This window comes from Manacus candei, unplaced genomic scaffold (genome assembly GCF_025592945.1).
Source record: "Manacus candei isolate 608988 ecotype Guabito, Panama unplaced genomic scaffold, ASM2559294v1 h1tg000047l, whole genome shotgun sequence".
NCBI lineage: Eukaryota > Metazoa > Chordata > Aves > Passeriformes > Pipridae > Manacus > Manacus candei.
The window spans coordinates 6,615,613-6,638,861 of record NW_026138095.1 but is presented as its reverse complement, the minus strand read 5'-3'; the positions used below and the strand labels follow the sequence as shown (position 1 = coordinate 6,638,861).

The 23,249-nt window shown below is 50.7% G+C and overlaps 1 protein-coding gene across 1 annotated transcript; it reads right to left on the bottom strand.

Annotated features, from left to right (window-relative positions):
* Window positions 1-835: 835 nt before the first annotated feature.
* CDR2L (cerebellar degeneration related protein 2 like) lies at window positions 836-20,576 on the bottom strand. The gene is made up of 5 exons (XM_051797606.1): window positions 20,116-20,576; window positions 7,567-7,679; window positions 6,178-6,326; window positions 5,117-5,281; window positions 836-3,567 (listed from the first exon to the last, which is right to left on the bottom strand). Exons 1-5 carry the CDS (start codon window positions 20,192-20,194, stop codon window positions 2,682-2,684), a joined length of 1,392 nt encoding a protein of 463 aa, XP_051653566.1. The 5' UTR covers window positions 20,195-20,576; the 3' UTR covers window positions 836-2,681.
* Window positions 20,577-23,249: the final 2,673 nt, after the last annotated feature.

Here is a 23,249-nt window from a genome sequence, read left to right as displayed (position 1 = left end):
AATTGGAAAAGTTTAGATCAAAGGTGGCACAAAAGGCCAGAAGTTGATTATTTTTTCCTCCTTTGATCACTGAAAGCCTCACTTAAGACAAAAATCAAGTGACTGTGACTCACACAGTCATCAGTATGTGTATATATGGCCACTAATATTTTTGGATGCTGACAAAAATTGCCCTCAGCGCTTTGCAGAACACGCTGCTGATACACGGCAGCTGTGCCTTTGTCAAGCCAAGTACTAATATCATGTTACTCACATCAGTCATTTTTGGATTTGTGGTTTGCAAAAAAGACCAAAACAAAAATAGGATTTGAATTGGGAGCTTGGAAATTGTGTGGTTTTGCAGAGACTTCCGAGCTGACAGAAGAGGAGTTTTATCGCATGGCAAGTGTTACAGTCCAAGTGCATAAAAATGTATGTTATATAAATAATGCAGCAGAACAGTTCAGCATATTCTCTTTGCTTCCTGCAAAGGAGCCTGAAGCACTTTCTTGACCCAAATTGTACATGAAAATCAAAGACATAACTCTTCTGCTGTTGTTAAAAAGTAAAAAGAGCTGTAAGAGCGTTGAGAATCCCTGTGTTTCTTTTTATTTGAGGAGAGAATAAAGCATTTAAAAATATGTTTGATGTGTTGTACACTTAACTGTGATGCTGATCCGTGTGGGATTGTTTAAAATGGAAAGTGAGGGTGATTCTCTTCCCACACCTCTGCAGCATCAGCTGAGTGCAGGGCAAACACAGGATGGGCTTAAACCAACACTGCTCCACGTGCTGAGTTAATGGGGTGGTGAACGCTCCCAGAAAATCAATGATGCTGCTCTTGTTGCTATTGTTGTTCATTTTTATTTATTTTATTTTATTTTAGACAACTGCTTTCCATTATAAATAAATAAGGCATGAAGGTTCTCCATACAGTTACAGAGCTGGTAGCCACAGTTGTGCCCACGGCTCCGGGTGTGTCTGGGGCCGTGGGGCACCTGGAAATGCAGAGCGTGGAAGAGAAGAGTGGTGGGTGGTTTTGAGGAGACCTGTGGAGCAGGGGTGATTTGGGCATCACACTCCTGCCAACTTACCTCTGTGGTACTCAGCTTAACAAAACAGGGTGGTTTTGGGGGGTATTTCTGCATGAATTCCATGGGGATTGGAAGAAAGGTCGCTCCTCGTAACATCAAGGCCCTGGACTCGGGGGATAATTACATCTGAACAGTCTTCCCCCTCCAAAGCCACATTCTCATTTGTTTATCTCAGTGTTGCAGGAGTCCCAGCTGTTGGCCCAAGACTTTGGGATTTAAGCTGGTGAAAATAGAATCCAGATGTAGCTGATAGTTTTCTCCAGGCGGGTACAGAACAGGAGCTTACACTGAACTGGTTTTGTGGCTCAGGGTGTTGCCTAAGCTGTAATGAAATGCTGCTTCTCTGCCTAAAACATGTCTGACCATATGAGGCCAACTCTAGTTCATGAAAACTGGAAACTGGTGATTCCTGAGACTGCAGTGGCCTTTTGGCTGTGTGTTTGCATGTCTGTGGAAGCAAAAGTGAGGAGATTTCAGTGCTGGAAAGGGAGATGGAACACGAGAGGCGACAGCCTTTGGAGAGTGTCTCAGCCAAGGGAGATCATTTTCAGCAGGAAACTGAAATCTGTCCTTGTGGCTGGGGAGATGTTCAGAGCAAAGTGTGGGGTGGTGTGTGATCTGCCAGGGCCAGAGCTCCTGACCAGGGAGATGCTGTGTCCTCCAGCCTGCGTTTGAGTCCCTGGGAGTCAGTTTTGCAAGCCCATGCAAGCTGTGTACGAGGAATTGGCTATGATGGGACAATGACAACCTCTTGAAGAGCACAGCTGGTACCCAGAGCGTGAGGTGGAAGCGTGTCTCTGACACTGCACTTGTCTAGCTATGGGAAAGCCCTGGTTGCCAAGTTCCTACCAGGCCTGGTGTTTCACCTGGGCTGAAATACCAGGGCAGATTTAAAGCGAGGAGATCCCATATGCTACAAGGTCTGGAGAGTAGGGACTGAAACACTGAGCCAATGGAGATGGAACAATCAGTTTTATGATTCTCTTCAAGTTTTTCCAGTTGCAATGAGCTTGCATTGTAAAGAGCTGAAAAACCTGACTGATTAGAGAATGGCTTAAATTGCAAGACCATAGTGCCCTTTGGGGGAGAGGAAGGCAGAGACTGAAGTCTCTTGGGTTCAAGCATAGGTTCTTAGCCATAAAACCACAGTGGAGGGCTGGGCTGCTGTGCTGGGGCAGCCCCTGAAGTTCTGATGGCTTTTTGTTTCACTTTGAAACGCTGTGCTCCAGCTGTGGCAGGACGCTGGAGGACATCCAGGCTTTTGCTTGCAGATAATCAGGCTGCGGGACAAGCTGGAGAGGGGCGGAGGAGGTGACCGGTTTTCCTTTTTTCGTGTTTTACATTGCTCTTGTGATGTCTGGCAGCGGCAGTAACTCATGCAGAGATCCGTCATGTGGTTTCTGAAATCCTCTAACTACAATGTACAATTGTCCCAACGAGTTGTCCGGAGCCCAAACTTAAAAAACGTGAGTTGAGTCTCCGGGACGTTTCCTCGCTTGCAGACCTCTCGAACCTTCAAAGCAGAGGGGCCACGTGGCGTTTCCTGGGGCTGAAGAGAAGACGTGGCTGCTGCAATTGCACGTGGGAGAGTTGCGGAGAGCCAGGGACTCATTTGCTGCTCTTGTTTTTCACCTTGGTGGCGTTGATGTCTGCTTTTGTCTTCTGGATGCGGGAGAAGATCTCCTTAAAGAGAGCCTTGTATTCCGGCTGGCTCTGCTCCAGCCGCTTGTCCACGGCCTCCACGTGTTTGCTGATGGTCTTCTCCATGGTTTTCCGCTCCTCCAGCTCGTGTGCCTCCCCTCGGAAGTCCTTGAAGGAGCTGTCGCGGGAGATGGGCCGGGACGTCTGGACCCCCGCGTGGCGCACGCTGTCCTTGTGCTGCCGGCACTTGCTCAGGAGCTCCTCGTACTTCTCGAGCAGGGCGTGGTACTGCTCGTCCACCTCCCGCAGGATGGACATGCCCCTCTTGCGCACGTTGTTGGCGTGCAGGGTGTAGTTGCCCTCGTGCCGGCTCACGGCGTCCTTGGTCACGATGGCGTTCAGGGCCGTGTCGCTGCAGCTCTTCCGGACGGGGTGGTTCGGGGACGGTGTCATGGATGTCCCGTGGCTTTTCCCTCCCTCCTCCTCGGAGAGGTCGATGTAATCTGCCTCCGGGGCGTTGTTCAGCGGCTCGAGGAGGGCTTCGGACAAGTTGTCCTCTCTGCTGAGCAAATACTTCTTGACTTGTTTCATCTGCTGCAGCTCCAGGAGCTCTGCCTCCAGCTCCTTGATGCGCAGTTTGCAGTTCTCCATCTCGCACACCCGCTGCTCCAGGTCCGAGTACTCCTGAATAACAGAGGTGTACTCGCGCTCCACCCTCTCCTTCCGCTGCTTCTCCTGGTTGACTTGGGACCTCAGGGAGTTCACCATGGCTTGGAGACGCTCGTTCTCCCTCTCCAGTGGCTTCTGGTTGAACTCTGTGGAAGAGCTGTGGACCTGGAATGCATCCTCATACCTGAAAGAGAGGAAAGATCCTTGAGAGATTCTGACTGAGTGACGGTTCGATGAGGGACTTGTTGTGTATTATTGTCATGTAAGGAATTCCACTGATGCCCAGAAAGGACTTAGCTCCTGAGCTCGTGGAGCGAGATGTGCCACCTCCGTGTGCCAGCAGACCACAAGGTGTGGCTGGGGTTCTTCTGAACACAGAGACCAGCCTCTGTCCCAGAGAACCTGCAGTTTTATTTGACAGCAGTTATAAAAGACAGGAGGGAAATGAGACCCTAAATGGTAAGAGATCATGAGGTTAACAGACAAGCCACCAACATTGCTGTGAAGCAAGTATGAATGTTCAAGCACTATCAGCCTGAGCTGAAAGTGGCTGGCTTTGGGTTTTTCCTGCTGGAGTTCATCAGCTACTCACCTTATCTGCCAACAACCCCAAATCCCAGCCAGCCAAAACCCAGAAGCACATGTGTTGCTGCCCTGTGCACCCCTGTGTCTGTCCAGGAGATGCTCCAGAGGGAGTGGGAGAAGATTTATACAAGGAAGGTAGAGACTTTTGACAGTTTCCCCTTCTTCACTGCCTGGGAAGTGATAACAAGCACTTCCCCCTTCCATTATGTTGCTGTTGGGAATTCGGGTTTTCCTCTTCAATGAAGCGCCCATGGCGTCCTGTCTGTTTAGAACAGATTGGAAAAGAGCAGGCTCTGTGGCTTCCCCTGGGAGGCACAGCTGTGGTGGGGGGTATTGAACAGATTTCAAGGCACTGAAGGGCAGCCTGACCTTCAGAGCCAACTGTGGAGCTGCAAGTGGAACCGAGGTCCCATGGCATAGGGGGGAAAGTGGGATTGGGGGACTGGGGGGTAAAGAACCACAAAAACATTAAGTGGATTTTGCTGGGGGTTAGGTCATGGCCTCATAAACATTCCCGTTGCTGCTGCAGTGAAACTGTCTTTGGTTCATATCCTCTGGCAGAGGGTGCTTTCAGTAACAAAGTTTATTGATTGCTTATCTATTTAAAGAAGCCTCTACTGTGGACAAAGCTGAGCAAGAAGTGCCCTCACAAGATCAGTGAATTAACACAGTGGCCAGGTTTTAAGAAGAATTAAGGCTGCAATAGTGCTGAAGGTGTTGGTACAGCACCTGGCAGCGTGTGGTGTCTGGGTGTGTGACTGGTGCTCTTGGGGTGTACTGTAGTCACACAGCACAAAATGCACCACCTCAGCTGGTTTCAGAGAGCCAGAGGTGCTGGTGCTGTGCTGGGAGGCAGCTGGGAAGGGAAAATAGGCTGTGCTGGTTTGGGAAGGAAAGCATCACTCTGCTGGGATCATGAAGGCTCTGCTTTGCCAACACCACTTCAGTTGGGTGGGTAGAAGAGAGGGACATCCTCCCTTCCCCTCCAGCTGTGGGTTTCAGGCTCTGAGGCACAGCCTCGACTCTCTGGGGCTGTGTGTGGGTTTCTGTGCACCTCCAGAGGGGCTCACCCACTGCACCCCCTGTTCATGGGCAGAGGAGGAGGAGGAGAGAAGGTCTGAGGGGCTGCTGAACCCAGGGCTCTGTACCTGGGGCTGGAGCAGAGCTCCTTAAGGCAGGGGAAGGTGTGGATGGTTCGGCGCCGCTCCCTCTTCTCCCGCCGGATGCGGAGCTGCTCCAAGCTCCGCATTTCCTCCACCTGCTTCTGCAGCTCCTCCACTTGGTTCTGCAGCCCCTCGATTGTTTCTGTCAAGCTGCAGAGAGAGAGGTCAGAACACAGGTGAGGAGTCAGACACTACAGGATCCTGAAAGGTGTTTTTTTCCCCCATAGAGAGAGCCAGTCCCAGCATGTGCCCTGGGAGTGTGACAGCACTTGCTTTTTGTGCCAGTGGTTGGTCTTTCTCTATGTGGTCACTCTTGAGTGGGAGTGATTATAGAAAGGAGGGGGGGATTGATTTGAGACCTTCTGTCCTCAAATCAGTTGCTGAAACAGTCTCCTCTGGGATGTAAGCACTATCCTGAATATCTCTCCTCTGAAAACAAGCATCACTTCCCCTTGTTTACCTTGTAGAGGTAAACACAGAGACTGAGCAGAGAGTTAGTTTTGTTTTGGCTGTGAATAGTTTGTAAAACTCTCTGCTCTGAAACTCCCTCTCCACACAGCTGTTTGCAGATGAGGCTGCCCTGCAAGGACATGGCTTAGGGTGTTGTTTCTAGGGATGACCTTGATCATGGGCTTGTTTTAGGAAAGAAATATTATTGATAAACTGGTGTTTCAGCAGGGAATAGCCAGGGTTTCATTAGATGCTGGATCTGTGCCACATGTTTCTGCTGGGCTGTGTGCTGGGGACCTCCCTGAAATGATTATATGCCTCTTCAAGGAAACTCATCTGAGGAGGGGCTCCTGTGCCTCTTTCCTGGCAGCTTCAGACACTCCTTATCCAGCCCTCATCCCAGGGGTGTCTGTGCTGCAGCTGACTCCTGCTAACCAGCATTGCTGCAATGGACTTGTGTGGCAAATAGCTCCAAAACTGGACTGATAAGAGAATGGCTCAAATATCAAGGACAGGCTGTGCTTTGGGGCAGGGGAAAAGTGAGGTGAAGGGCTCTTGGTGCAGCATCACTGTGGTGAGAGGAGGGCAGGCTGTACCACTGGATCTTCTGCTGGGAAGTCTTGCTTTCCAGCACGAGTTTCTGGTTAGCCAGCTCCAGGTCCCGTGCTGTCAGGTCCAGCTGCTCGTAGACTTTCGCGTGCTGTTCGTTCATCTGCCGCAACATCTCCAGTTGCTTAGTCAGGTACTGCAAGAAAAAGTGAAGCATAAGCACTGCACAACCAAAATCCAGGTTGTTTCGCAGGCAGAAATTCCTACAGCCTTTGCTTCCTCTGATAAATGTGGTTTGTGATTCTGCCTGGGTGAAGCCTCTTCCACAGTTGAAATATTCATCCCTCCTGCCCACTGTAAATGGTTTTGTGTCTAAAATAGGACTGAACTTCCCCTGCCCTCTGTGAAGGGCACTAACCTCAATCTCTCTCTATTCAGCTGCTTTTTTATTCCCAGTACCAAAGAAAGTTGATATCCCTGAGATGGAAAGTTGACTGAAATTGGCCAGTTGGTTACAGCATCATCTGACAGATCGATTGCAGAAGCTGTGTTTCTGTGGGGATTCAGGCTAAAACTCTGAGTCTGTGAAACATGAGGAGACCTGTGATTTCTATGGGTTTGCAGACCCTTTTCTGTGAGTTTGACACTGTAAGATTTTATCCTGTGAAGACTGGGAGAGCAGCATCTACCCAGTTGCTCACTCTCAGCCGGGACCAGATCCCAAATCCTACAGTGGACCTGCTTCTGAAGGGCTGCTGGAGGGGGAATGGCTAAATCCATCCACCAGTTCCCTTGAACATTAGCTGTCAGATCCCTGCAGCATCATGTGCTGTTCTTGTGAACTCACAACCCTCCTCTGCCCTGTGTCCTTTTAAATCAGGGGGTGTCCAATCTTTTTCAACTCACAGATCCCTAGAAGTTTTCCAGTGGATGAAAACCCTCCCAGCACAGCAGGTTTAAGCCTCTAAGATCAATTCTGCGGGCTCTTAGAAATGACCCCAAAGGATGCTTGAAATGGTGGTTTAGATTGCAGCTCTTGGAAAAAGAGCTATTTTATGCCTCTAACAAAGGGGGCTGTGTTTGTGGGGGTGCTGAGGGGCCAGCTGGGAACAAACGCGATTCTGAATAACTGGGATCAAGGGAAAGCTGCAGCAGAGCAAAGAGTGTGAAGCCTGGTGGATGGGCAGGGGAAGGCCAAACGTGACCCAGATGCAGCCTGGTGCCAAAATCTGGCGCCAAAATCTGGTGTGCACATCTGGGCAGGGGGTGGGGATGTGAGAAGAGGGATCTCAGTCCATCCCTCTTCAAGCATGTACAGAACATCCTTTAACTCCCATGCCTCATGGCACATCCCTTTCTTTCTGCTGGCATCTGAGCTGTTGGCATTGGTGGAAGTGCCCCTTTCCTTCATCCTTAGGTGACAGCAGTGGCCCTACCTCGATCTCCTGCACTTGCTCCTCGTTGGTGGTGTACATCTGCTGCAGGGAGTCCTCCAGCTCCTTGTTGCGCTCCAGCAGCGTCTTCCCCAGCTCTGCGGCCAAGTGCAGGTCTGAAAAGCAGAGGGACAAAGCTGCTGCAGTTCCCACAGCTCCACAGGTGGGTGTGGTGGGATCCCCCCCAAAATTGACGCCGGATCAAGCTCAGCAGCACATTTTACTGGTGCCAGTTTTACTGGTACATTTTGTCCTGGATGCAGGACTTACAGAACACACAGGATCTGGGATCTTGCTGGTCTGCAGGAGCAAGCAGAGGCCAAGCTCTGCACTCTGCAACTCCTCCATGCAATGAGGATTTGGTGCCTGGCTGGCTGCAAAACCCTCCTGCACGCTGTGTAGCCAGGATCGGGCCCCTGGGGCTGGGCTGTGGCAGGAGCTCAGCACCTCCATCCCCTACCACCAAGAGCTGAAGGGCTGAAAGGGACTCAGCATCTGTCAGAATGAGAGCGAAGGTTGGTAAAGCCCTGCGGGGCCCTGGGGCTGCTCCGTAAATTATATTATTATCTCTAATGAAGGGAGAACCTCACCTTCCCTGTCAGCCTCCATCCATCACCCACTAATAGACTGACAGGAGTAATAAAGCCACGTGTGGCCCGAGGGGGCTGGAGGCACCTCCCAGATGTGCCACCCCAGCAGCACCGGGGTCTGCAGCTCTGGCTCTCCCCTTGGGGCAGCTCCAGGGGAAGGACAAACCCCTTTTGTGTTCACTCTCTGCCACCTCTAAATGCCCTTGGGAAGTTACTGAAATAGTTGGACTTCAGGAGAACTGCAGGGGAAAGTAGATGTTGGCAGTGTAGTTGGCTTAAAATGCTGGTTTTGGTGCTGCTGGGTAAAGTTAAAGGCCCCAGACTCTGTGAGTCCTGTGTGGGCCAAAGCTTGAGCACACAGGTGATGCTGTTTCTGGAGTTGGGATGGCACAGCTGTCTCTGGGAACAGCCCTTGCTTTCACAGGAATTACTTGTCTTCTTAAAGCCTGACCTATGGTCACATGGGTTTCACTTTTCCTGTTGCTTTTAGAGGTGAATTAATGGCTCCTACAATGGCAGACTGAAAATCTTCAGGTAAGGAAACAGGTCCTGGTGTGTGTTATTGCTCTCTCTCCAGTATGGTAATCATGCAGTCTTAGGTAATTAAGGAGTGACAGTCCTGCAGTGTGTGAGGGGACTGGGTTCTCCTGCCCTGGCGTTTTCTCACCCTGTCATAATACTCCTCTCTAGTCTGCAGCTACAGATGTGTTTTGCAAAGGCTCTGCCCAGGCTGCAAGCAGCTAAAATTTCTTCCAGTGGCTAATTTGGCCATGCAGTTGGTTGGGAAAGAGGGATAGTTGGTCCCTAAGGCAAGAAGAAGGGGCACCAGGTTGCCAAAGGTGTATTCTGAGCCTGGGAGAAGCCCTGATCTCTCACACATCACAAGGTGAGGCTCACAGTGACCTCAGACATGAGTGCTGTAGTGCTGTCAGTGTTTGGGATGGGGCTTTGCTGATGGATAACACTGTGCTGTGGGATGTGCTGATGTTGTTAGTTTGGGTGATGGCTGTGTTTCTTTGCACTGGCTTCCCCAGATGTTTTCCTGCCAACAGCTGCTCAGTGTGTCCTCGAATCTCCTCTTTACCATGGGAATGTTCTCTCCAGCTGTGCCCTGCATTGCAAGCTGTTATTATTAAAAAGGCTGTGACCTTTTTAATTATAATCCTCGTCATTGCACAGTGACCCAGTCTGAGGGCTGCAATCCCAGCTATCTGTGCAATCAAGTTACTTGGCACGTTTCCTCATGGACAGACCTCCTTCTACCTGTTTGTTTTTTTCCAAGCACCAAATTTCCCTAGTTTATAAAGTGCTCTTGGAAGACTGAGTGTTTGCTGCACCAGCTGGGGCTGGGGGAACAACCAGATGCCAGCAGAGATAGAGGATAATTTGTGCCTTTAAGCTGCTTGGGGCTGTATTTATTGTCACCACCACCACCTTGCCAGAGCTGGTGTTGTTGCTGGAGACCAGCACCTTGGAAATCACATCCCTGGCAGGAAGCAGGGCCCTAAAGCAGAGGTGTGTAGTGAGAGGGCTCCCTGCTGTGCTCCAGGTAATGAATCAAGTGTGTCCCCGTCCCTGCGGATTACACCAGTGCTCTCCCACCATATGGCATCCAATTTAATCAGCTGGGGTTGAGTTAAGTGGATTAGGCAGTGCAAGATCCTGCATTGTAATTTAAAGGGCTCTGTCAGCAATAATTTAATGGGGGAAATGGGCAGCGTTTGGGGATGAGTGGGAAAGAGGAAAGAACGGGGCTGAGCTCCGAGAAGGAAATTGATTCTTCGTTTCCATTTTGAGCATAAGGGCCTGGGAGACTCTGGGATTGAAGGACATGGGGGAATTGATTCTTTTAATGTCTTTTAACTGCCTCAGCCATTGTCACACATGTACTTCCTCACTCTCTGCCCACCAGCCACTTAAAACATCCTTGGTAATCCTGTCTCATCCACCCCCTTGAGCCCAAGTCCTCTTCCCCACCTGTTGGCTCCCCTTGGCTGCAGGACTGCGGGGAGGGAGGGGATGCTGTGTGGAAGTGCTTTAATGTCATCTTTAGACCAGATCCCTCTTGATCTTTGTACTAATTGTGTCTCTGCATGGGCTGGGGGACCACTCAGCTCTTCTCCTTGGAGACCTCAGAAACCTGAGGCTGAATGTGAAATTTCACTAAGTTGTTGGGGAGAGGGGAAAGAACTATTTAGGAATTCAGGGATTCTTTCTGCAGAGTACTATGGTTTTCCCACAATTTTTTTGTATTCCTCTTTGCTTCTCCACTGTCAGATCAGCCAGCCAGTGCTGAAGGACTTGCCCTAATTTAGCAGATATGCTGATGCCTCCCTTCCCCCTCCCCTAGGGATGCAGGAGGAGAAATAAAGTGATGGGGAGTGGCTGTGCTGTGTGTCCGCTTGATGTGCCCCATCCCTCCACATCCTGCCTATGCTGAAGGCACCACTGTGAAATGGCCAGTCTCCAACTGAAAAAATGGGAGCTTTGACACTGCCAAATCCTGTTTGGGAGAGGGCTGCAGATGCGAACTATCCTGGGCAGCACCAGCTTGGTGCCCTCTGGCTCTCGGTACTGCAAGTGCTGATGTGACCGTTCCAATTAACACCCGCCAAGGAGACACCCTGTGTCCCCAAACAAAGGGCTGTGCCTATGGAGTGTTGGAGGGAAGGATGGAGGCTGCATTTTCCTGCAAGCTTCCGTGGGAAAGGCGCCTGAGCAAGGAGGGAGAGGAAGAGAAGAGAGACCATACGGTGGGAAGGGAGCAGGAGTTGAATCCAAGCAGGTATAGGGAGCATGGCTGGGCAGTACATCAAGGAGGCACTGTCCTGGAGCTGCAGAGATCAGCAGCAACCCAGCAGTAACTCTGCTACTTTGGTGTCACTGAGAAGACTTAAAAGAAAAAAATAATCCTAATCCCAAAAGATGTAGCAAGTTGTCTTTGATGGAAAGAGACTGAAGGACAAACTGCAGGGATTCCCCCATGTATTCCCCCAAGGCACATCTGTGGCAGTGCTGGTGCAGACAGATGTTCCCTGCACGGGGCTGGGAGCTTCCTCAGCCTTGCAACGAGGCTCAAAAAGGATTTGGAGCTGTTTCTGCCTTCCCAGCGCTGGCCTGCGTCTGCTAGGGCAGAGCACTCTGCCACATTCCGCTCTCTGAAAGGTTTTTTTGCCCCTCAGCACCTCCTGGTTGGGGGAGTGCAAGGCTGGTGCCGGGCAGGGGGGGGGGTTTCGGCTGCTCTCGGCACGATGATGATCCGGGAGCTCCTCGTAAATACGGCTTTCTGGAGGAAGCCACCATCTGGTGCAGCTGCTTTGGGCTTTCCCCCCCTTATCTCTCTGGCATTGAGGGATTCGTGTGTTTAGGCTGCGACAGAACACACCCACTGCTCCGAGGGACGCTGCGCTTGGCTCCTCACCTTTAGTAAACCAGCCCTGTCCCCGGCCGGCAGCTCACAAGGGGGACAAAAGTCCTTTGGTTTGTGGTACTGACAAATGGGGGTTTATGGCACGTGGATTTGCAGGTCCCTTTCAGCTCAGCGTCCATAAGGGAATTACTTGGGGTCCCTTCCCAAATGTGGGGCTGTGGAAAGGGCTGCTCCTCTCCCATGCTGCACATGGTGAATTAACCTGCTAAAGAGCAGGGAGAGCTCTGGTGTGGAGATCTCTGGAGGAAGTTCAAGGTGCTTGTTAGCTGATGGATGGGTAGGTTGAGAGTTAGGAACTGTTGTTTAATGCTGTTGACGTTTAATTTAATTGCATTTGCTGTCTGCTCCATTACACATGGGTACTTAGAGTCAAGGGTAGGTGCAATTATTCCTTTCAAAATCTAAACAAATGATACTATGCTGGTTTACCCCAGGGTAGGGTACACTTGCTACTCATTTATTTTCCTTCTTAGTTGCAAGGGATTGTGCTGTCTTGATATATTACAATGAAGATCAGCTTTTGTATATCACCGCTGCTCCATGGCAGGTGATGGAGGCCATCTATGTACTTTGCCCTCATAAACCATTGCAATGGAACATGCTGGGGTGCAGGGAAGTCAGTGCTATCTGACAGCATCTTGCAAACAACCTGGAAAAGCCTTTTCAACATGCCCATTCCACAGATGACAGTGTTTCCCAAGGCCAGGCAGAGCTTTCAGAGTGTTGCCAGTGTTACTGCTGAGGTGTGGATTCTCCATCCCCTTTATACTGGTGTAACTCAGGCACTGCTGCTCAGTTCAGCTTTGCACCTGGAGTTCTGTGTGTTTTTTTGAGGATCTGCTATTTTGGTATAATGGGATGTACCAGGGTTTGCTTTGCAGAGCAGCCCAATGCAGCAGGGGGTAAAAATGCTTCTGTTGGGGCTGGGTGAGAGCAATGGGGATGTGTGAGCCCCTGGCAGCACAGCCACCTCCTTCTTCCAAACTATGGCTCTCACTGGGCTGAGCTGATGTTGGTCACACTGGCATTTGTTACTCTAATGAGATTTGCTGGATTTCCTGCCTCGTTTTTTCTTCCTTTTCTTTCTCTTGTGTAATCTGTTACATACTCCTGGGCTATCTTTGGCTTTGGAAGTGTTCCTGGTGGGGGGAAGTTCAGGTGGTGGCAGAGAAGTGGTTGGCAGCGGGTCAAGGCAAGCACAGTGCACTGAGAACAGCTCCCTCCATGCTATCTCGAGTACCCTGAGCAAAAGTGGCACCACTAAGGAGTGGAAATCCCTGTCAAGGGGCTCAGGGGTGCACTGTCTGTGCTATGCTGCAGAGAAGCCCTCCAGCTCTCTCAGCTCCTGCTGCTCCCCTCCTTTCCTCCTGTAGTTTTCAGCCCTATTCAGTATTTCCTTTACCAGCTCTTCTTTTTTTTTTTATTCTTCTCAGATGCTTATCAGGCTTTTTAGATGTAATTGATACTCGCCTTTTCCTTCTGCCCTCATATCATTCTGTACCCCAAAGGCTCCCCTATATATTAATGCTTAAGACCCAGGGTGGTCACCTCTGCTTATAAGCTGTTTGTTTCTGCATAAACACATACACAGCAGTCCTATCCCTGTGCCCACAGCCATCACTGTGCCTTTTGCCAAGTTGTTAGAGCATGAGAACACAGAGGATGTTATTAGACCATGGTTGAGGCCCCATCTGCGTCTTTCCCTGCTGTTCTCTTATCTAAACAGCCTTGGTGCCTGTGTTTGCCTTGTAGGCTAAAATGGTTTCAAAGAGCTCAGTGACTGGTGGCTCTGAGGCTCTGGTAGTGCACCTGGATCAGAAAATGTCCTAAATAAATAGACACAAATGGGGTTGTTGAGGAGAAGCAGTGATAAAAAAAGGAGGGAGAAAGGCAGCCAGTGCTTTCCTGCGTGCGCTCCTCCCCTGGGCAGCAAAGCTCCAACTAATTAATTATGTTGGGACGCAGAAAACCGTGAATAGAGGCTTTTACTCTTTTAGAGCTAAAGACACAGACATGTGGATTGCTGCCATGTGGCAAACTCCTCTGCCCTGTGTGCTTTGGGGGCAGGAGGTTGTAGCTGACCCAGGATGGACAAGGAGACTGAGCACCAGGGAGACACTGTGTGTTGTCTGCTGCTGCAGCTCAGTGCTGTGCATGTGCAGAGCCCCGAGCAAAGGCAACCTGCAAAGGACAGGTCAGTGTGCTCACGTGGCAGGAGCAGTGCCCACAGCAATGGGCTGCCACAACCCTGGCACATCTCCAGCCCTGCTCCTGCTCACACAACATATTCCCCTACTCTGAGCCATTCCCAGCCAGCTTGGCGTCCTCTTGGTGTCCTCTTGGTTGGGGGAGACAGGTGAAACCACCAATCCTGAGTGATTTGGACGCTCAGGGAGCCACCAAGTTCCAGCACAACTGTCACTTCCAGCTGCAGCAGCCCTCAAGACCACAGCCAGCATTGTGGCTGCTGATTACTCCTGTCTGCTACTTCTGATGTGCCAGAGGCATGTAGGTACAGAGAAGACCTTTCTTCCACAGCCATGTGTTACAGCTAAATACAGAGAACAGCCTGACCCTCTGCAGCAACACCACAGTCCTGCCCATCTCTTCTCTAGCAGCCCCTCTTCTTGGCTTTGAAGAGAAGTGTATCACCTTGCAGGCTGCTGCCCCACTGCTGCTCCCTTCCCACCCATTGCTGGGAAGTCTCAGAAGCCCTGTTTGTCCAGGTACTCAGCTCACAGCCCAGCTACCTTGTGCCTGGCTATTGGCATGAGTTGGAGACGCTGCCCAAGTGGGAAGAGCTCCTGACCTCAGGTGAGTAATGGGTGCTGTCGTGGAGCTACGCAGGAACAGCACAGGGCTGTTGCCTTCCAGTCTGAGTTCACAAGGAAATGGAGTGGGTAAATACTTGATGTGCTCTCAGAATGGTGTTGTTTATGTCCATCACTAGCCCTGAGCAGGGCAATGCCTCTTTCAGGGGCCCTACAGCAAAGCCAATGTTCCTGAAACAGCTCTGCTGCAAAGACTGATACTGATGGGATGTGCTGCTCCTTGCTCTGCCTCCTCCTTCAGAGACCAGTGCTCACCCATCATCTCCCAGTCCAAGTGTCTTCCCAGGACCCAACACTTGCTTGTGGACCAAGAAAACTTGGAGGATGGCATGAGCATGTCCTCCAAGTGCTGTTGCTGCAGCTGCACAATTGGAAGAGGTCAGCATCGACCTGGATATTACACACTCAAAGGACTGAATTCTTCAGGGAGGAGGGAGACAAGTGAACTAAGCAGGGCCAGGGCAGCTGTACTGTACATTGGATAGAGTGACTTCCCAGAAGGCTGCAGAGGAACAGGCTGTTTAAACCATTAAAATAACTGTCACTTTTTGGAGAGGAGACTTACAACTGTTTGTTAAATACACATGGAAAAATCCCCAAAAAACAAAGTGTAATATAAAATCCCTTTAAAATTCCCAGCTGTGCAAAGAGCAGCAGTTGTGTAACATCTGGTCTCATTTCTTTGGGGTATTTTGTCTTGGGGATATTTTCCAAAATTCTTGGCCCACACACGTGTTTTTGGGCAGGTTAAGCAGGAGCTTTGGGAGCCCTAATGATGTGCTCGGTGTGGGCACACAGATCTGCTGGAACAAGACGAGGTGGGAATTTAGCACTGTGCTGCTCTGGGAAAGGCCTTTTGGGAGAGGAGATGGAGTGTTTGGGAGTGAGCGAGCCGTGCGTTATCCTGAGTGCTGGCACTGCTTTTAGCAGGAGCAGGATCGGACCCCGGTGCTGTCACAGCTCTAAGTGGTTCCTGACTGTCACACTGAGTCAGTGCATCTGCCCTGTCACCAGCCAGTGCTGGCTGGTACAGGAGGAAAGAAAGAGGATTGGAAAATGCCTCTGTGTGCAGGGTGTTAGTGGCTGGTGCCTTGGCTCCCAGTCCCTCGGGATCAGGGCTACCGGGGGGAACGTCCTTCAGGACTCTGAACATAAATCCTTTGTGCATGGCCTTGCCAAGGAGAAATGCCACTGTTAGCTGATTGTTTCAGGATGGGAGATACAGAAGACTCTGATTTTGTTGGGTTTTCTTTTTTTCCTTTTCATTTTCCAGCAGTTCCTCTAATTCTGCTCCCTCCCACAGCTGGAATTATGTGCCTGGGGCTCAGCAGATGTAGAAAGGAGCTTCTGTAAGAGACCAGGAGTGAGATCCTGGAAGTTGCTGTGTGGGGTTTTCATTTATGCCCCTTTTTCTTGCTGCCTTCATATAACAGGGGAATTTTTACTCCAGGAAAATACATACATACATATATATATATTAATTTTTACTCCTTCCCAGATTTGGAGGCTCTCATCTCTTCCTCAGACTAACATGTCATCATATTTCCTTGTCTCCTGTGACTTTCCTAGTCCTTCTTGTCATTCCCAAGCAGCTCAGCAATTAGTCATTGAAAACTTTCCACTTCCATAAGCTACCTGCTGTACTGCACTGCTAAATAAGTAAGTGGCTCAGCTACTGCAGGCAAAGCTCTGACCTTCTGGCTTGCCTCTGGGGAGGGAGGGTGGTGAGTTAACTGCTGTGCTCCTGGAGGACAGGAAATCTGTGTGCCTTGTACCTGGACTGCTGGGATAACTGCATCAGGAGCAGCAGAATTTGGGGTACCACCTGCTTGCCAGTGCAGTGAATCCTTTGGGAAAGCTGACAGTAGATTGCAGTGCTCTGGACCACCCCACATGGGCTGTGTGGTGCAGGAAACAGGCAGGTCTGGGCGTTAGTGGGTGCCAGCACTGATCCCCTGGGCTCACCCCAACGCCAGGACTGGTGACCCTGTGTCTTTACAGGGATGAGTTGGGAGTGGTGCAAGCTCAGCACCTTGTGTCATTTTCCTTCTTAGCAATCAGATGCTTGGCAGGAGGAGGAGGAATTAAAATAAGATCCTTAAATCTGGAGACCTTTAGAGGTTACATCCGTTAGGTCCTAAGCCTGCATTGCAGATGGTTTGGCCCAAAAGTTTCTGTGGCTGCCCAGGAGGAGAGGACAATCTGTCTCGCAGAGGCAATGAGGTGATGTGCTGGTTCTTGCACTACCTCTGGTCCTGCTGCCCAACTCAGAGCAGTGGGAGGCCATTTATTGACATGGGAGAAATCACCCCACATTTATAGAATATGCTGAGTTGGAAGAGACACATCAGGATCATTGAATCCAACTCCTGGCCCTGTGCAGGACACCCTGAGAATCCCACTATGTGCCTTAGGCTGTCGATAGGTCCAGAGGTCATAAGGGTGGCTTTTAAAGGCCTCCTCTTGGGCTGCACTCTGCTTTTTGGCTGAGACCTGAATGCTAGCAGGGGGACAGGGAGGCTGGGAAGATCAGGGGATGCAGTGGGGTAACTGCAAGGAGGACTCATCTTGGGAGATTGCTGTGGGGGAGTTGAAGGCTGGAAGTGGCTGGCAGAGCTGCTAGGTCTGTTTGGATCCAGATGCAATTGAGTTGGCACACAGCCCTCCTGAAGACAAATGCTCCTGATGAACAGAAAAGGTGTCCCCACTTTTCTGCAGCTCAGACTCTCTAATTTTAGCTCATTCATTCTCTTGGGGTCTGGCTGCACGTCCGCCCTGTGCACAGGGTATGATGCAACTGTACCCACATCATCAGTTTTCAACAGCTGGAAAAAGGTTCACCAGCACTGTATCCTGGTTTTAATGCTTAGAGGCACAGACTTCCCAGCCCATGGAAGGTGAGGCTGTGGCTGAACTAAAGCAGCACTGATATCTATTCATGCTTACAAAGCCTGGCAATAAGCTAAGTCATGCTACCAAGCAATCAAAGCTACATTTTCACCACTTTCCTCAAATCAGAAAGGCTTCCCAGAGGGAACATCATAAGAAAGAAACAACTCAGAGGACACCACTACTGTTCCCATGTCACTGCTGAGTACCCTGACTGGGATTTGAGTCTCTGCTTCTATGTGCTAAGGCATCTTGGTGCAATGCCTTGAGCCACACAGGGTTACAGGGTGCAGGAAACAGGCAAAGGAATCTGAAAGGCACCAGCTTCATTTGAACGAGGTTAGAAAGGCCTTGATGCTGGGGACCAGATCTTGCTACTTCCAAGGCATGTGGTGGATGCAGCCAGTCGCTGTGGACATTTTAGGAGGGAAAAAAAAGAGTGATTGGGGTTTATTTTCTTGAAAAAATTAGTTACTTTTTCAAGGTGAAGCTCTATGGAGGGTGAGGAGGAAAGTAACAGGTGCTCGGTGTGGAGCTGGAGGCATAATTTCTGCTGTGGTGCTAAAATGGTTAATTAACATAATCATCACAGAGCTCCCAGTTAAGCCATCTGTTGCTTAGCAAACAGTTTTGGATGTAAATGTAATAAATATTTGATGATGCTGTGAAATGACGATAAAGGCCCAGGAACCAACCGGTTCACAGAAGAACCTCCTCTGCTCTCCTAGCTTGGGTTGTTTCTTGTTTCTCCCACCCCTCGCTCCTAAGGAACAGTCTTTAAGCCTCTGCTTTTGTCCTCCGCCCTCCTGGCGCCGCTGCCAGCGTGGGTTTCTGTGCGACCCCGGGCTCTTGGCATGCCAATCCTCTTAGCAATGCTGGCCTACAACCGCCTCATAATCACGCCACGCTGGATGTCTTGTACTGTACTTCCACCCCCATTTCCAAACCAACAGCTCCACGGCCGTGCTGTCACCAAAGACCTCTGGGTAGTGCCATGGCTGTAAGGCAAAGGCACAGTGTATGTGGACAAGGTCTACCACTGTCCTTCGTGATGCTTTGTGCATCATGCAAATTAATTATGGTTGTAATTACCCCGTAGGACCTTTCCAGTTGGCTGATTTCAGTTAAAGCCTTCCCCCATCTCTCCTTCTGAGTTTGTGCAAGCCTGTGTTGCCCCCATTCACACAGGAGGCTGCAAGCCCGCAACTGGGCTTTGTTTTGGGTCTGTGTTTTCCTCCAGTCCTGTATGTGCACAAAGGTGGAGCCCATTCCCAGCATCAATCCATCGTCTGGAGACAGTCATTCTGCATTTAGGCTGCTGGGACAGAGATGGGAACCTGGCCCTGCAGTGGGAAGGTGGTTTTATTGTTGTGAGCCAGTTGTACAGTGCCAGTGCTGACTCATGAACCTGACACCAGGGACAGTGTTAGGCTAAAAATCAATTGGTCCCATGTTGTTCAACACTCCCTATATTCATCCATAGTTCTGCTGTTCCTCAGCCTGTGTCCCGCCCCTGGACCAGTGCCCAGGGCCCTTGTGAGCCATGGGAAGACGTCACCCAGAAATGTGAATTTCTGAGCAGTCAAAGGCTGCACTGTTTATCCAGCTGATAGTTCCATCTCTGTCCTTTGCCTGGGTTTAATTTGAGTGTTGTGTTTCAAGGGACAGGGCTCAGTATCCCGCTATTCATATTTCCTGTTCATTGAGAAATTGGGGTTAAAACCCAGCTGTGACAACCCCTGGAGGGCTGGTTATCATTCCTTGCTGGGCCCTTGCCCTGCAGCTGAAGTTGTGTAAACTTTAAATCATGACATAATGTACTGGAGCAATGCTGGGCCGAAGCACTGCAGCTGGATCACACATCCCTGCTGACAGTCAGCTGGGAAAAGCAAATATAAAACTGTACCTATAGTGCAACATGCCGGAGGGGCACTGTGTTTTGGTAGAAATGATTTTTCCCTATTCATTGAGAAATCAGTTTAGTTCACTCCTGGGCCACTGGCCTCAAATGGGACTTCTTCCAGTTATTTACTTACTGAGTGTTGACTCAAAATATTAAGATAAGCAAAGTTATATTTAAAAAAAAAGCCCTGAATACCAACAGGCACCAACTGTCCAGCCTGAGGATAAACGTTCCATAGAACTAGTGCAGACGTAGATATAGTTACTTTAAAGCAAACTACACAAGTGAACATTTATCTTCTAACAAGGCTATTTTTGCTGTTTAAACTTGGCCTTGATTTTTTTTTTTTCTCCTTTCTAATTTCTCGTGGTTTTATGGCTGATTGGAAAAACCTTCAGAAGTAATTAGGTAACTAAGAAGCTGAAGATCCCTTTGGATTTGGGCTTGGATAGCAGAAGCTTTTGAGAGACACTTTTAGCATCCTCAGCAATACATTATTTCCAATATATTAATTTCTAACTAATGTACCTGCTAGCTCTATCTTGGACTGCTCTGAGCTGAAATCAATGTCATAACTACCCATGTTTGATTCCACCTGCAGCAAGTTTTTTGGGGAACCAGCTTCCTTGTGGATGCAAAACACCAAAATTTTTACGGACCTACCGCTCAGGACAGATCTGGGCTCCCTGCCCCTATCCATCGGGTTTAAACTTTCCTCGGCCAGGAGAGCGGTTTGGAGCAGCAGAGCCGAGATTTACCGCTGCAGGACGAGGCGCTGGCTTTGCCAACCAAATAGGAGTCAAGAGAGAAGGTATCCCACCCTACTGTCCCTGGCGTTTGCCCGCTTCCCTGCCCGCGCATCCCTCGGCTCACCATCCCTGGCAGCTTGCGGTGTGGCCCCATCCTTACCCTGCTCCAGGTCCTGCTGGTCATACCAGGGCTCCTCTTCCTCGCTCTGAAACTCCTCCATCCTGTCGGCGCTCAGCATTTAGCACCAGCGGCCCGGGGAGACGCGCAGCATCCGCCAAAGGGGCCGCCGCCGAACCGCGGAGCGGGAGGGATGCGGGGATGCGGGCAGGGATGCGGGCGGGGATGCGGCCTCGGTGCCCCGGCCGGGCCGGGAAGGGGGGGATGGCACGACGTGGCAGCCGGTGCCTGGTCGCTGCCCCGGCTCTGCGTGCCCTGGGGGGCGGCTTCCTCCTGCCTCCAGGGCCGGGGGAGGCTCCGGAGCGGGGGATGCAGCGGGGACGTGGCGGCCGGGGCGGGGGGGCACGGCTTGCACAGGGCTGGGGGATGCACAAAGGAAGGAAGAGGGCCCGGCGCAGCCAGGCAGATCCTCGCTCCGCAGCTCGGTGGGGACCTCTAGCATGGAAATGCTGCAAGGAAAACCGGCGAGAGGGAAGGGGGAGGCGAGCGAGGCCGGCCTCCTTCTCCTCCTCCTCCTCCGCCTCCTCCACTCCGCCCAGCCCCGCCGCGCACAGCGGACCTGCGGGGAGCGCGGGACTAAGGTGGGATGACCCGGGCTCCGAGGAAGGCGAGATGCCCCGCAGCCCCCCTGCTCTGACCCTCCGGCTGAGAGGTCAGCCGGGAGCAGGACATGCGGTTGGGATGCCGTGTCCTGGCCTTGCCGTGGGCTTCGCCGTGACTTTGGGCAAGTCTCGGGACCCCTCAGTGGGGATGTCAGTGCCTCCTCTGCCTTGGTGGGTTTGTGTGGGTTGTTCTCCAAGAAGGGCATCGGCCCTCCCTTAGCTGGGGCTGCAAAAGGGGACGCCCCATACCAACAGCCCCACAGCATCACCTCAGTGTGGTGTCTTCCTCCAACTCTGTGTTGTTTTGCACCCCGATGGGATGTCAGTGCTCCCGATGCAAGTTCCTCTCTTATTTTTGAGGACTAATTGTCGCATCTTTCTGAAGGGTGGAATGAGCTTAAAACTGAGGGAAATGAGGATTTGTAGAGTTCTGAGGAGGAAATGTGTCTGTTAGGTATAAGTAGGGTCAGAAAAAACTTGGGATTTTGGTACTTGCTTTTCAGCTCAAGGGAATGACTGTTAAGAGATGGTGGTCTTTCTCCTAGCTGCTAGTGTGGAGTTTGGTCCAAGGAGATTTATTTGTCCTTGTCAGCCCTGGAATCCATCAGAGACTCTAAGATCCAAATGAACTCATGTGACAGTGGGTTTAGATGATGATTTTTTTTTTTTTTTTGCCTTCTGTGTGATGGAACTCCCTGGATTTATATTTGATTGCATTATCTTGCAGTGGTGCCCACAGAAAAGGCAATATAAGATGTTTACGCAAGAGCAGCAGACTGTGCATCCAGAAAAGATGGGATCTGTGTCAGAAAACTCCGTCCAATCCAGCAGTGACAGGCAGCTGGGAGCCCCTGGATGATTAAAGCCATGGCTAGTACTCAGCTCTAGTGTACAGCACCAGAGGAGAGATTAAGCAGGGAGTAAGAGAGAAACTGTAGACTATTCCTCTCCCCTTCTTTCCTCATAGACCTCTCCATCACATATACACATTTGCAAAATTCAGTGGCTGCCTGGGAAGTCATCTGCCTTAATGCATTTGCAGACCAGAATCAAGGAGTCTCTTTAACTTGGCATTTATAACTCAGCAAAGATAAGCACTTCTGATGTGTCTGGAAGAAAGCCATCTCTGAATCCTAAATCTTTTTCTAAGCAATTTTAATACAGAAATGGAAAAATCTTAATTTTCTCGTGCCTGTTGAAGAGGCATTTGGACAATGCCCTTAAAAACATGCTTTAATTTTTGGTCAGCCCTGAAGTGGGCAGGCAGTTGGACTGGATGATCACTGTAGGTCTCCTCTAACTGAGTTCTTCTATTAATTGTGAAAAATAATTGACTGTGAAAAGTATTCTTTTCCTAACAATAAATTATTATCATTTATCTGTGGAGTGTAGTCATATTGAGTGAGTGCTTGGATGCAAAGCCCCAGGCTGTTTGGCAGCAAAAGCCAGATTAAATGATTTTGTGAAAATATTTTTTCCTGTAGGTTTTACACGAATGTCTCTGATGTGACCTGTCACTTGACAGAACCAAACATCAGTGACTCCCATACACGTTATATGCCAACAAATGAGAATTCCCACAGTCTGCCCCAGCTGGAGAGTCAGCACATTGCTTTTCTTTGCAGAACGATTGGAATTACCTCATTTCCTCTGAAGAAAGGAGGTTTGCAGAGCTGAGCACGTGGAATGTAATTCAGGGACAGCAGAAAGACCTGCTTGCAGTTCATAGAGCTGCTCAGAGCAGAAAACGGTGACGATGGCTTCAAAGGCAACACGGAATGGCCTCAAACAGCCGCTTTGAGGTGTTCAGCGAGTGCCAAAACATGAACTCCCACTGCCGAGGGTTATAAAACATCCTCTCCCTGTGGGTGGGTGGAATTTCATTAGGGTTAATGGGCCACCACAGGCAATGAGCTGCTAATAAGGTGTTCCACAGGGTATGTGTTACAAGCCCGGTTCCTTTCTACGCAGGACTAGGGAGAGGCCAGAGCCAGCCGTTCTCTTGGCATCCCGTTGCCCCTCTGGACCATCCGGGCTTGGGGCCAGGCTGTGGCAGTGGCCGGGCTCTCCGCGGGTGGCTCAGTTGGGCTGTCGTGGGGCTTGTGCCCGAGAGCAGCTGAGCAGAGGGGCTTCAGGGGACAAAGGCTGCGGGCAGAGGAGAGGGAGAAGGGGCAAGAAAAGGGAGAAGAGGTGAGAAGGGGGGACAGGAAGGTGATGGGGGGAGAAGGCAAAGGATGGAGCAGAAGGGCTGTATAGGAAGGTGAGGGGCAGAGAAGGCGTAGGGAGCCCAGGCAGGAGGGGAGAGCGAGGAAGGGCTGGAGGAGGAGGGTGAAACGAGGAAAACCGTGCTCTGCCGTGAGGAAAGACGAGGGAGGGTCGGTGGAGATGGAGGGTGGAGGTGGCGAAGGGATGGCAGACCGGGGTGGGAAAGGAGGGAAGGCAGCGGGGCGGGACGGAGGGATGGAGAGCTGGAGGAGGAGCCGCGGCCGTGGGCGGAGGGAGGGATGCGGGCGG